At 45.9% G+C, this 14204-nt stretch overlaps 1 protein-coding gene across 15 annotated transcripts; it reads right to left on the minus strand.

Moving 5' to 3' along the window:
* Window positions 1-53: 53 nt before the first annotated feature.
* On the minus strand, window positions 54-11440 carry LOC120689515. Of its 15 annotated transcripts, XR_005681299.1 has the most exons (8): window positions 10360-11426; window positions 10152-10230; window positions 9135-9208; window positions 2633-8653; window positions 1718-1936; window positions 1134-1487; window positions 917-1045; window positions 54-495 (listed from the first exon to the last, which is right to left on the minus strand). XR_005681299.1 is itself a non-coding variant. In XM_039971804.1 (7 exons), exons 3-6 carry the CDS (start codon window positions 10177-10179, stop codon window positions 957-959), a joined length of 690 nt encoding a protein of 229 aa, XP_039827738.1. In that variant the 5' UTR covers window positions 10180-10230; window positions 10360-10417; window positions 10483-11411; the 3' UTR covers window positions 54-495; window positions 917-956. The 15 variants fall into 15 exon arrangements, 3 of the variants coding, with proteins under 3 accessions (XP_039827738.1, XP_039827739.1, XP_039827737.1); XR_005681293.1 differs by having other exon boundaries at window positions 2633-10230; window positions 10360-10482; window positions 10569-11427; XR_005681292.1 differs by having other exon boundaries at window positions 2633-10230; window positions 10360-10417; window positions 10483-11427.
* Window positions 11441-14204: the final 2764 nt, after the last annotated feature.

Raw genomic sequence — 14204 nt, forward strand, 5'->3', positions numbered from 1 at the left:
TGTTTGAGGGCCATCTGACACCGGTTGTTTCCCATCAACAAAACATAAGGAAATTGACATGGGTGGAATTCAGGTGTTTCAAATGAAGTTCACACCTGAATTTTTTTGATCATCTGATTCAGATCAAACGTCTTAGAAACATTCACGTTTACTTGACGGCGTAAAACTAGCATAAACTGATGTAACTGACACAAATTAGAAAAAAAAATTGGCACTGTCAACACACTTGACACAGCAAATGACCCAGACTCTAGGACACTGACTCAACATAAAAAATATCAAACTTCATGATAAAATCGAAACCCCACGCTTGCACTTCTACTCATCAGGCTTGCGGACGTGAAAGACAGGAGGCATCGTTGACAGGGTGGTTGTTGTCCCAATCAAAAATGCAAAGGAAAGATCTCCTTAATGCAGCTTGTAGCCAACAATTCTGTACTCAAACTCTATGCACTTGCTTAACAGATGAACAAGCAGCATATTATTTCATCCTTCCTACAAACAAGAGACTGTTTTTATATACAAAAAAAATCCTCAAAACGACAGTATCAGAACACCAAGCTGATGGTTAGATGACTACTGTAAGAACAATGTGCATGATCAGAAAAGTGCATAGTAGAGACAGACCATAGTAGTATTGATGCTAGTAACAAAATCACGTTTTGGTGCTAGAAGTTTGACATGTTTACTCATTTGCTAGTATATATCAGACAAGAAAGATTACTAGCCGTAGTATATAACAAAATCACTAGCCAATGGAAGACATCAGAATAATATATAAAAGAAAAGACCCATACACATTCAGAAAGTAGTTTTACATCTCTAATTAAAACAAAACTAGCGTAATACATAAAACATAAGCTGGTCAGCCAAGCAACTTTAGACAGTGGATGTTAAAGGTGAAAAATAAAGGTACCTTACAGTAAGATCAGAATAAAAATATTGCAGATCAATGCTCATAGGTCTACGAGTCGTAAACCATCGTCATCATCGTCATTATCTCCAATTAAGTATCCAGCTATTTCATCATGGGTGATAGTACAATCTGAAATAATTGAAATAGATTAGGCAAAGGAGTAAACATATTAGCACACATGGAAGACATCAAAATACATACAGTAGACTAAATATACCTTCCCCCCTGATCCAATCTTGGAGACAGATCAACGCTTCCACTGTCTCGCTGGTCAATCTGCTTCTGTAGTCACTGATGGTTTTCTCTCCACTTGAAAAAGCTGATTCTGATGCCACAGTGGATGCTGGAACAGCTAATATATCTCGTGCCATACGTGCAAGTATTGGATATGAAGTGGAAGAAGTCTTCCAATATTGTAGAATGTCAAAAGGAGCATCTGCAGGCACCGTTTCTCCTTCCAAATACTTATCGAGTTCGCTCACCCTTCTCCTTTGTTTCAAGTTCTGGTGTAAGCTCCAATCAGCCCAACGGTTGCTTCTACCAACATTGGTTTCAGCACTACCAACTGACTCTGCAGAATCATGAGTATACTTGTAGGAAAATATCACAGCTGGGTGCTCAACCAACCATTATCTATTACAACACTATAAGAAAAAGAACGGCAGCTGCAAGCAGCAGTAAAACTATGAACCAATGTGTCCAGAATGCACAAGTTTGACATCAAGTACTAGTACATTGTAGGAAAAAAAAGTAATTGTGCTGATTAACACGTTCCGTTGTTCACAGAAATTTAGAAATTACCAGGGAGGGGCTTCTCAGATATCCAGCAGTGGGAGTGGTAGCAGTGCCAGCTTGGGAGGAGCCCTCGTGTGCAGGTCGGAGCGGAGTGGTAGCAGTGGCAGCTTGGGAGGAGTGTGCAGGTCGAAGCACCTTCACCCTTTGTTTCTTGACGACGGCAGGCGTAGATCCGCTGCCCACCGGCGGCGGCAGCGGTGACACCATGTCTAGGGCGCACTTGGTCTGGGTAAAAAGAGAAGAGGTAATTATTTCAGTTTTTGCAGGGGTGCTCACATATATCAAGCAAATCTAGAATTAAGAGCCGAAGTCTGCCATCTGGCAACCAATAAAAAAAACTCTTAGCTGCAAAAGTATCATATCAACTATTAGCTGTGGCAACAAAGGCAAAAATGGATAGATGCAAGCAAGCTCTGCTCTACAGTCTGTTCAAAGTCTCTGAACTCTAATTACAAGGTTCAGCAGCGTTCCTTAAAAGCCTATTATTCAGCTGCGTACATGACAAAATTTGATATGGGAACTAGACACATCATGCAATTAGCATCAACTAGACAGCTTTAAGGTTAACACAGCAGAATATGCAATACTGAAACTTCTACCTAGAATTTAATGGTAATGAATATGCAATACTGAAACTTCTACCTAGAATTTGCAATGTGCTATGCTCTGCAACCACAATTTGCAACAAGATGGCTAGTGGCTTGTATATCTAGAATGGACAAGAAAATCTAGAATTGACACTGTTGGTCTGGGTAAAAAGAGAAGAGGCAATCATTTCAGTTTTTGCAGGGTTGCTCACATATATCAAGTAAATACGCAATAGAGTGTACTGATGGATTGGAGTATCTATACAGCTCAGCAAGGAAGTTTGGACTAGATCACTCGCAGTAAAGAAGGGATCCAAGCTAGAGGATTTCTTACCGACCAAAGACGAAGTCAGTTCGGCTCCTGATTCGGCCAAGCAGAGGTGAGGACACCGGCGGCACCTCCAATCCTAAAGAATTCCTTCCAGGTGGCGCTCTTCCTTGCAAAGGAGTAAAGGTTTCCTGGTGCCCGGAGGGGGCTCGACTCGAGCGGGACGCCGGGACGGGGTGCTTCTTTGGGTCGCCAATGAACTGCAGCATCACGGAGAAGAACGCGAACCCGCCGCCGTGGAAGTCGCCGTGGAATCACGGGGAGTCGCCGCGCCTTGCTCCCGTCGGCGGCCGCCACCGGGACGAGGAGGAGCAAGTGGAGATAGCGGCCGCGGACGGGCGAGTGGAGGCAGCGGCCGCGGACGGCGGCGGCTAGGGATGACTGCGAGCGACACACAGGAACCCTATTTTGCGGGCTTCGCGGCGCCGTTGGGCCCCGTTGGGCTGCCGCATACCGCCACTTCAATTATGCGGACCGAATTGCGGCGCTTCACGTGCTTGCGGGGCGGGTCAGCCCAGCGGGCTTGCGGCAAAACCCGCCCCGCTTGCATCCCTATGTCTGTCCGTTGTACGTGCCCTAAGCTCTGCCTCCGGTCGGCGCCCGGCGGCCGCGCGTGCTGCGCCCTGCGCCGCGGCCGCGGCCCCGTGTGCCACCCCGGCCCCAAGGTCTCGTCCGCTCGGCGCCCTGCGGCCGCGCATGCCGTGCCCTGTTGTGCGGCCCCGTGTGTGCCACCCCGGCCCCCAAGCTTCGCCTCCTCTCGACGCCTACAGCCCCGCCGCCAGATTAGCTAGATTCGCGAACTCCAGCTCCAAGCCTCCACCCAGATCAGGATCATCTCTAGGACCCTAGGTACTACCGTCCTGGTACTTGATTCTTCCTCTTGTGTTCAATTGCAGTTGAAGAGGTGGTCTAATTTGTGCTCTGCTCTGTTCGACTGCGTGCTCTGTCCTATGTTACTCCTATTACAGCACGCTGCGGTCTCTATAGTGTGATGTGCTCTGTTCAATTGAGTGCTTTGTGGTTCGTCAAAGAAAAAATTGAGTGCTTTGTTCTATGCAACCCCTAACTACTGAGTAATTTTATATTGTGCTTTGTGATATTGTGCTGTGCTCTGTTCAATTGAGTAATTTTATATAAAATGTTGCAAGTAATTTTAGCAAATGAGCTCATCCTAGATTCAAGGTGGGATGTCGATTGAGCATGTACAGAGATAACTTTCTCTTTATTTTTTTAGGTCTCCTTGTTTATGAGTATGTAATTGGATAGTACCAAAGTTAATGTGATTCTGTCCATTTACATTATGTTCATGTAAGAGCAATAGTTTATCTATTTCAAGTATTATTAAAACACTACTCGATTCTTATTATTAGGGCAACTGTACAAACTACAAACTGTTGCTAGGATAAGTTGCTAAAAAAATTCTTTATCTTTATATAAGTTATCAGAATCTTATCAGAAGCTAGGGTCAGTTGCTAGAAAATAGTTCTGATTACTGACTGTACATTCAACCAAACCTGAAGGATTGGATAGCACTCTTTAAAAAGATTGACCTCCCTTAAGCAGAAGTGGCCATCCTCCCTTGAGCAGCAATGGCCACCTCCATCTCTTTCCACAAGCAGCGAGAAACAAGCCACCAGGGCCCCGTTTGGTTTGCAGTGTGCTAGTGAATAGTGACAGTTTGATCGCTAATTACGGTGTCAAATAAAAGCAGTTTACAAAACTAACTTCAGAACCCCCGCGCTAGTGACCTTGAAGAATCTAATGAGGCCTTTGACCATGCGATTAGAGGATGGTTACTGTAACATCACTGTAGCAAATTATCGATTAATTATCGTCATTAGATTCGTCGCGAAAAGTTACACCCATCCCTGAAAAGGTTTTGCAAATAAACTTCATTCAGTTATTCATGCGGAAAAGATTCTCTTCTAGCGCTAGGATTCTAGCGCCAAACCAAACAAGGCCCAGGTACCTGAGTAATGCTCTACTCTATGTTACTAGTCCTGTTTGCTGAATGACTTTCTTGTGGGCAGGCATCCTTAGTTGTTCTACACTCTTGTGCAGTTCTTAACTAATTGCACGCATACTTAAGGCTCTTGAATAGAATATTTGTACTTTTAATTGCTCTTTGTACAGACTTAATGGATCATTTATGTGGACTGCAGCCTCTCCATACAAGTCAGCATATGTAATGTATGTTTATTACTTTACATTGCAGGATAGTGGTAGCAGATAAACAAACGATGTCACGATCTTGCAAAGCTAAAGCATCTATTGGTTGAGTACAAAGTGATACACTGACTCAAGTCAAGTGGTAGCAAATAATACCTATGCTTTTAGCATTACTTGACATGTTAGTTTTTCTTGCACACGACTTGAGCAAGCTTTGGTTGATAGAAGAGGAGGGTTGATTGTCAGTTGTTACTAAGCAATTTGTATTTTTTAGTTTATTGGACTAATCAGATGTTATATGAAGACACTGACCTAATATGAAAATGTAAACTGCTGCTTCTGACATTGCCTTTTCTTTTAGGAAGAACTAAGGTTTCAGATTGTAAACTGCTGCCTTTAGGAAGAACTACGGTTTCAGATTGTAAACTGTTGCCTTCTCGTGTGGACCTACAGCACATTGTAAGGTAGGTCTACCTTTCTTGCTTGCTACAGCACATTGGGTTGGATCTCTAGTTGGTACTGCTGTTATACTTACATTTATTAGAGTGTGTTATGGTACTTGCATTCATACTGTAACTTAGCATGTGCACTTATGTGACTAGAAGTTACAAACATATATATGTCTGATATTTGGTTAATGGTTGTGTTACGGTACTTATAATCATTGCCTTTCTTACCAGTGAGCAGGTTTCAGCAGCAAAGTGAGACAATGGATGACCGGCAAAGTGAGTTAGAAGACTTGAAGCTGAAGTTCCAGGAACCTGAAGCAGCAAGGGAGAATCAAAGGGGAGAGATTGAAAGTTTGAAGAAGCAAGGGGAGAGACTTTTTGGCTGTGAGTTCGTAGAGTTGTCTTGGCTGTCCTGTTATCGAGTGACTTGTCTTTTTTGTTTTTGGGTTGTTTATGAAGTGACTTCACAAGTGATGTTGGGCTGTAATATGCATATGAATCTATTGGTTTTTGGACAAGTGATATCGGACTATAATAAATATTCTGTAAAGTGGCCTGGTGTTTTGAATGAATATATTGTTTTGAATTGATCTCAGTCCAAATCAAATATCAGGCTGTATTAATAATTTGAATATTTTATGACAAATGAAATCGTCATAATGGAGATGCCACATCATATTCTAGTCATCGCCACATAATATGGGGGAAAGATTTTATGATGTTTTCTATCCTACATGGCACATGTAAAATCATCCATTGCACATAGTTTTGTGATGTTTCTTGGTATTAATTATGACAAAAAATGAGGGTCACAAATTAGTGACGATAGAATAATCGTCATAAGATTTATGACATTAGTGACGATAGAATAATCGTCATAATATTTATGACGAAAAAAATATGTTTTCGTCGCAGAAGATCTTTTATATGACAAGGTATAGTCGACGAACCAATTTTCGTCATGCAAACGTCACAGATTATAAAACATGACGAAAATACCACTTTTAGTAATATAAATAGAATGTCACAGAAGCTCATATGTGTTGTAAACCCATGGCGCCGAGGTTACACGTCTCGGCGGTACTTACCACCTGCGCTGAGGGGCGGTACTTACCACCTGCACTGAGGTAATGTGGCAGCTACCTCGGCGCCAAGATCTTTGGCGCCGAGAAAGCCGGCTCGGAGTTCGACGCCATGCACACCTGCAGTTCCCGTCATAACTCACAGCAGTCCAAACCTCCAAGGTTTCTGTGCAACCAAACAGGCAAGCACCACGGTTTTGCCTTTGCATCTATCTCCACTCTCCCTCTAAGGCTATCCGCACTCGTCGTACTCTAAATTCATTCTTTAAAGAAAATATTTCATCCTGGTCATCGAGATTCTATACTCTATAGAGTATATTCAGTTTCTCCGCACCCATCATCCTCCATATCCCATCCTCTATACCAACTACCCACTGTGGGGCCCGTAATTTAGATTTTTTTATCCATCCCCACCTCTTTCGCTCTCTCCCACCGCCACTCCTCTCTCTTTCCCCTCTCTCTCTCTTTGCTCTCGCCTCCCCCTCGGCGGATGCAGTGTGGCGGGGCCACCGCGGCGAGGCTGAGCCGCGGCGGCGAGGCGGGGCGGACACGGCGTGGTCGGGGCCCTGCGGCAAGGCCGAGCCCCCGCCTGCCCTCTGCTCCTCCGGCGGCTTGGGTAGGTGAGCACCCATGGGGCCATGGCGGCGGCGGCCCTGACGGGTACATGGAGCCGTCGGCCGGATCCGCCGCCCCCTCCTCTTCCCCTCCTCCCTAGCTCCCTCTGCCACGGCGGCGCGGGGCCTCGCGCGGGCGGTGGCGACGCCTCGAGCTCGGCCACGGCGGCGCACTGGACCTCCCTCGACGCGCTCCTCGGCTCTTCCGCCACGCCCGGGCATCCGCGCCTGCCTCGGCTCCTCCACCATGGGCGGGCAGGCGGCGGCAACAACGGCGTTGGGTGAGGCACTGCTCGGGAGCGCGCAGGGGCGCCGACGAGCAGCCAGGGCTCAGTGGCCTGAGCTCCGCCGTGCCGAGCTCGGTGGCCTGAGCTCGCCGGCGCCCCTCGTCCTGGCTCCTCCCTCCTCCGTCGCACGGGGCCGCGGGCACGGCGGGGCGGCCCACGGCCACAGCGGGCGGCCGGCGCGCGGGCACAGCGGGGCAGCTGGCGGGCCATGCGGCGGTGCGCCCATGGCGGGGCGGCGGAGGCCATGACGCGGCGACCTCCTGGCCTCCTTCATGCTCCATCCCCTCCCTCGCCGGCGCGCGCGCCCTCCCTCCCCTTCCTCGCCGGCCTCTCCATCCCCACCCTCCCCCGCGGGGCGGACGGGGCAGGGCTGCTGCGGCAGATGGCACTGGCGCTGCGGCGGCGGAGAGCTGCCCGGCGCGGGAGGAGGCAGTGGAGCAACTGCCGGAGGCAAGCCCCAAACCACGTCGGCGCGTTGCGGACGGACGTTACCACCCCAGATTTGGCGCGCCTCCGCCCCGTTCGCAAGGATGGCGTGCCGTTTAGAGAACGCCGCTGCAACGATTTTTTCTCTATAGTGGTACTGGAAGATGCGTTGCAGATGGGGTGGAATACCCACTGCGGACAGCCTTATATGAGAGAGAGAGAGAGAGCATTGATGTAGCTGGTGCTTGTAGGCTTTGTAGGCCGGCTCTGAGGACTGATGGAACTTGAGAGGGTGTTGCGCGCTGATGGGCAGGGACATTGCTTTGATGGCTTTGGGAAAGAGAATTTGCTCGTGTTGCTGACTATAGTTACTGGTGTTCAGTGGTGAAAATTTCTTGCCGTGGGGCAGCTCAAGATACTGTGGCTTGGCTTTTCTAAAAATATATGTATGATTTCTGATGTTATTGCCTCCGTTTCAAATAGTAAGTTATTTTATTTTTTAGAGAGTCAAACTATTTTTATGTTTGACCAAAATTAGATATCAACTAAATTTTTTTATCTTTTCTGCTTCTAGACAGACGGCCTAAATTTACCCGCGCAATGATCCTGCACTCATAATGTTTTATTCTTATTTTTATCTATGAACAAGTGATATTTAATACTTAGACAGATTATGTCATTTTTTCTCTTTAGATTGTGTGATATAAAATTCAAAAAGGTTGATGCTTCAGATCTCAATTGGTCTCAAAATATTTATTGTTTGTAGCAACATACATGTACGAACTTAGTTATTTACAAAATGAGATCTATGTGGCATCTTTATTTATTTGTATCAAAATTATTTATTTTAATGATCACTGCATAAGAGTTGATCCGTTCAGGATGCTTACATTCGATTGTTCATATCTTAGAGACCAGTCACAGATCCAATCAGCTGATGGGCCGATGTGGTCCCAATTGCTACGTCAAGAGGTTTCGTGGTCATGTGTGTACAGTAGGCCTGATAGAAGAGTGTGTCAAGAACACAGATATCTGACAAATTACAAACAAAATCAGAGGAGAAACTGAAGAGCACACAAGTTGATGTCTGCACTTGTTCATGTAAATTATTGCGACTCAGAGCTGTAACAGAAAATGTTGTTTAAATTGCTGGCAGATAATCTGATATCCTTACTGCATAATGCACAGAACATTTGGGGACCAATTGGGGAAGCTGCACCTCTGAATAGTAAGTGTGAACACATTTGATTTATCCATTGAACAAGGATTATAATAGTAAGACATTATCTTTTTTTTTCAGACTAAGATCAACCTAAGGTCAATTGCAGAATAATTCTATGTGGGCACACATCAGGCGATCAATATATCTATAAAAGATTTATTTTGAACAGATCACAATATGGAATTCAGCAGATGCAGCGAGAGAAACTGGAAAAAAAAGTTACAGAATCCAAAAAAAAGGGTACTCAAGGATAGCTTACCTCTTATTGTCCCTAAACAGCTATTCTGAAGTGATAACTCCAATTAACAGGGTAATGATCATGTACCAGGGATGCTGATAAAATGGACCATAAGTAGAATGGAGAGAACTTTCTTAGATAAAAGACAAAGCAATATGTAGGAGTGTTGCGAAATAGATCTGAAGCATACTTTTTTTTCCAGCTGTAGATGGAAACATATCATGATAGTGTGTAAAGTTTTTAGTGTTTAATACTCTCAAAAAAAAGTTTTTAGTGTTAAAGTGTTCTGCCTGTGCAAAATATCTGAAATCACTCCATTCTTCCATAGGACTTTGAACCTAGGCAAACGGGCAAAAACATGCAACAAAATCAGCTCATGTGAAGTTAATTTCTCAGTGAGTAGTGTACCAACTAACAAATTCGACAATGGTTAGGTTGCGAACATATAATATCTGATCAGTTAAACATTGCTGGACTAATAACATCTCAGATTGACCCCAAAACACCGAGTGCGAGACGGTGTGCATACATGCTAGTACCTGGTTCATGACATAATTGCAAAGAAAGCTAATCACCAAACAAAACTTTAGTTCTCTCCCTGGACCAAGGACTATGATGAATCGGCAGTGCCTCCATTAGCTGCCTGGTTTGACAATGCAAACTACTTGTGCTAGGTTCAGCAGTATTCACTTCCTCCAGACCCTTACTTTCCAAAAACAATATTTGATCAAACTGTGTTTACACAAGAAATCCTAATTGTTATAGCTATTAACTGGCAAGTGGCAACGATTCAAGTAACTACAGCTATTAACTTATAGAAACACAGAAGTTTTTTTATAAAGCTTATAACACAAAAATCCTACAAAGTATTCAATTCTATGCCCGTGCAATGAAATAAATAGGAGCTGAAAACCTAAGTGTGCAACGAAATAGCGGTGTCACTGAGCCGCTTTTAATTGAAATCACAGGGGAACCTTTTCATGTGTAACTCGTATCATAAAAACTCAGGCAATTATTAATCATAAAAATGAAAATGACCTGATCTTTCGCCATCAGTGCTCCGCATCTAGGCCTAACATGCGCTTGGCATTGAAATCATTTGTCCATAAATTATTTTCTGCCAAACAAATCATGGTACCAAACAACATAGGTTAAGGCTTCGAGCACTGTTAAAGTGGAAAAGTTGAAGATCGCATGCCTCAAAACAAATATGGACGAATTGGTTGGAGTTCTGCATCAGGTGTACCTTTCAGCCCCAGCCATCGACATGCCACTAAGTGATTCGTGCTCCCGCAGTCGGCGTCCTGCAACCATGTTTGTGAATGAAAGAGGTGATTGGAGGTGATCTCGCTAGCCTGTGGGATAGTACCTGACGCATCACAAGGGGGGAAACATCGAATCAATCCTCCAGATTTTGAAGAAGAACGAAGAGGAAAGGATCAGCGCCCCATCAACCATATGGTTGGAGGAAGGATTGAGCCTGGGGTCGAGGTGATGTTGGGGGAGCAGTTCAAGCCGTCGTCGGAGGTGCCATAGGTCTGCACGATGATAAGATCCATGCCATGACCTCCTAAGCGTGCTGCTTCGTGGAGGAGAATACGTGGGCAGCTGCGGCGGTGCTGGTGGCGGGGGCAGTGCTTGTGCCTTCACCTTGCAACGCACGGGCACTCCAGCAGTCCATGAGGCCGGAGGAAGGAGGGAGGACCCGCGCAGCAACTGCCAAGCCGCGCCGCTACCGCTCCGCTGATTCGCCGCTACCTCCTTCCCCTACTCCTGCTCTGCGGCGAGAGGAGCTCGCGCAGATCCAGGCCGGCGGCGCCCGGCCTGCTCGCGCAGATTGCCGAGCTCCGAAGGAGGGAGGAGGGAGGAGGGCCTCCATGGCGTGCGCGCCATACCCGGCCAGATCCGCTGGAGATGGAGGCCGGCCGCGCCGGCCCTGGCTCGAGGCGGCGTGCGCGTCGGCCAAAGAGAGAGAGGCCGCGGAGCCGCTCCTGCTCCGCCCCACGCCGCTTCCACCTCGACGGCGCCACCGGCCGCGCGGGAGCCGTCCTGCTGCTGGTTCCCTCCTCGAGGCCGGCGGCGCGAGGAAAAAGAAGGATGCCGCCACCACGCTCTGCGCCCAGCCGCGCGAGAACCGGCAGCACGCCGTCGAGGCCGAGGTCGCAGGGAGGCGGTGGCGCGAGGGGGAGAACGGGGCCGCGAGGAGGGAGGCGGCGCCTGGGGGAGGCGCGGAGGGGAAGCGACGGGCGCGATCGCGAGATGCGGCGCGGCGGCGGGGATGGAAGGAGATGCACTGCCGGCGTGATTGGCGGGCGGGATTGGATTTGGGTACACGGGCGGGTAGACAAAAAATCGGGTGAAAAAAGTAGCGTCAAAATGGTAGAAACATTTTCGTTCATGGTGTTTTTGTTTTCTATCAAATTTGGTCAAGCACCCAATCTTTTTACGTGGGCCTAAAAAAATACTCTATGAGAGAGGGGGATAGGTTAGAGTGAGTGAAAATTATATTCAATTCTTTCATCTTTTATAATATAGAGTATAGACTGTATTGACGCTTAGAGATAGTCCTTAGTAGTGAGCGTCAACACTACCTCAGTTTTGGACCAAATCCATTTATTCTCAGCTTGCCATAGAGAGAAACTGCTGCCGCTGTGACATCACGTAGAGCCAGGGCACGAGACGGTAGGCAAACACTAGGATTAGGATTTGGTGGCGGCGAGGCAGTGGCTAGCATGTGCCGGACCGGGCAACGGAGATTGGCGGCAGTTGACGGGACGAGCCAAGGAGGGAGGAGCGAGCCGTCTTGGAGGTTGGGAGGCAGGCGTGGCCGTGCGAGATACATCCAACGGTGGTCGGCTGGCTCGCCGGCATGAAGCGCTGCGGCGTCCTCGGGCAGCGGCTGAGCGTGCTGCCGCACTCTATGTACATAGAATAAATCCAAGGCAACAAATAAAATAGTCTTATACATGATACTTTTTACCATCATCTCAAATCGAAGTTGTCAAATATTAATACAAATAAAAGCATACAATCACACAAAAGTCATTGTTCAACTCTATTATTACGTAGGTTTGCGAGTCTAACGGGTTACGGATTAGTATCAATTTTTCAAATACGTTAGTAGATATCATTGGGTCTAGAATTAAACGCGCACCAATACCTACGAGCACAAATTTAAACCCGTATCATAGTCGCTGAGTTTGGTATCCACACGGATATTTCTTACCCGTTGCCTTCTTTACCCGCTGCCTCTCGCATTATCCTCACCACTCCCTCTCCCAGACTCCTTCGCCCCGCTAATCCATACGAGATGTCCATACGAAGAAGAGAGTTTTGGACATCTCAAATGAGTAATCCAAAACTCATTTGAAATGTCCAAAACTCAAAATATTGAATTATCTGAGTTCATTTTTGGTGCAAATTTTGCGTGGACAATACCTCCTACCTTCACTTTCTATTCTTTTCAGAAATAATAGCCAGGAGCAGAGTGGTATGTAGATTATCTCTACTATCAGTTCACTAATGTTTCTCTTATCTTGCTCATTCTGCTTCTCCGCTAATAATGTAACTGGTTCTAGCCTTATTTTCACTGAAGCATATTCACGACTTTTGTTGTTAACCACCTTCTCTATGATAGCCAATTTTCCTCTATGGAAAAAAATCTATAACAGGTGTGTTAATTCTTCCTGTTTTAGTATTAACATACTTGCGAGGATAGTTTATTTTCTCAAATGATGCAGGAGACTGCTTGCCAGTACTTGCCATCATTTCTAAATGTGAATAATTTCTTTCATCCTTTACATAAAGCACAGGATCCTTCAGAAGCATCTTCCATTCGAGCCCACCAATCTAAAAGCATTATGTGAATCTGGAGTAGGCATTCCTCATTTCCTCTGCGCATCAAGTGCTTATGTTGTTGGAGAATAATTCTTGTACTACCTGCGTAGAAGCCAGGAACACTATATGTTTATCCCACGGTGGCATGCTGCCATGTTAATCCATGTTAATGGCACATGTAAATGTTTGCAAAAAAAAAGGTAACGTTTATTGCTGCACTGGTGTCGATAAGGTAAAGAGGGGTAGAGGTAGACCCAAACTGACTTGGGACGAGTCGGTTAAGAGAGACCTTAAGGATTGGAATATCTCTGAAGAGGTAGCTTTGGATAGAAGCGCTTGGAGACTAGCTATCAACGTGCCTGAACTGTGACATTTATGTCTTTTGGGTTTCATCTCTAGCCTACCCCAACTCGCTTGGGACAAAAGGCTATTTTGTTGCTGCACTGGTCTCTACATCCATGTGGGAGCTATGGTTTAGGTTCTCCTCTGTTTCTTCTTCCTTATTTCAATACGCTTTTTTTTTCATTTGTTCGTTGGTGTTAGGGGATTAAATACATGGTGATTCTGGAAAATACAATGGACTGATGGAAGGAGGGATGTGCAGTCAGCAAGCAAGGATTGTGGCTAGAAAACTCGTATGAGCAGCAACACAACAGGCATGGAACCTTTTTCTCTCTTGCTCAATAATAAATAATGTGTACTTTCGTCTCAGAGATCACAGGTTTCCTACATATGTAGTATCCCCAGACTCTTAATTAAAGTATTAAACACTTCCCTCTTGGCACATTTGTGGCCTGCGTCCAAGTCTGAAGTATGAGCAAGAACAATCTGATATATGCCTCCTTTCTTCATGGGACCTAGCTCACTTTTCTTTCCAACGTACAAGCGTCCAATTTTCTCTTTTGCATATAGAGTGAGCATAGCATGTCAAAGATGTATGAGAAATTGGTGTTCTTGCCCCTAGTTAGCAGTGTGATTGTGATTATACCTTCGTTTTCCTTAACTTTGTGAATTTTGCCCTTGCTATTCACAAGTCAACGTGATTGTGCCCCTATTCAACGTGATTTTGCCCCTGTTTGACTGTCGACCAGGGGCAAAATCGCGTTGACTTGTGAATAGTAAGGGAAAAATTACAAAGTTAAGAAAAATGAGGGTAAAATCACAATTGCACTGTAAAGTAGGGGCAGTAACACAAATTCCCCAAGATGTACTTGAGTTGAGTATTGGTTGTTTCAAACTGCTGGAGATTACCCC

Source organism: Panicum virgatum, chromosome 9N (genome assembly GCF_016808335.1).
Source record: "Panicum virgatum strain AP13 chromosome 9N, P.virgatum_v5, whole genome shotgun sequence".
Classification (NCBI taxonomy): Eukaryota; Viridiplantae; Streptophyta; class Magnoliopsida; order Poales; family Poaceae; genus Panicum; species Panicum virgatum.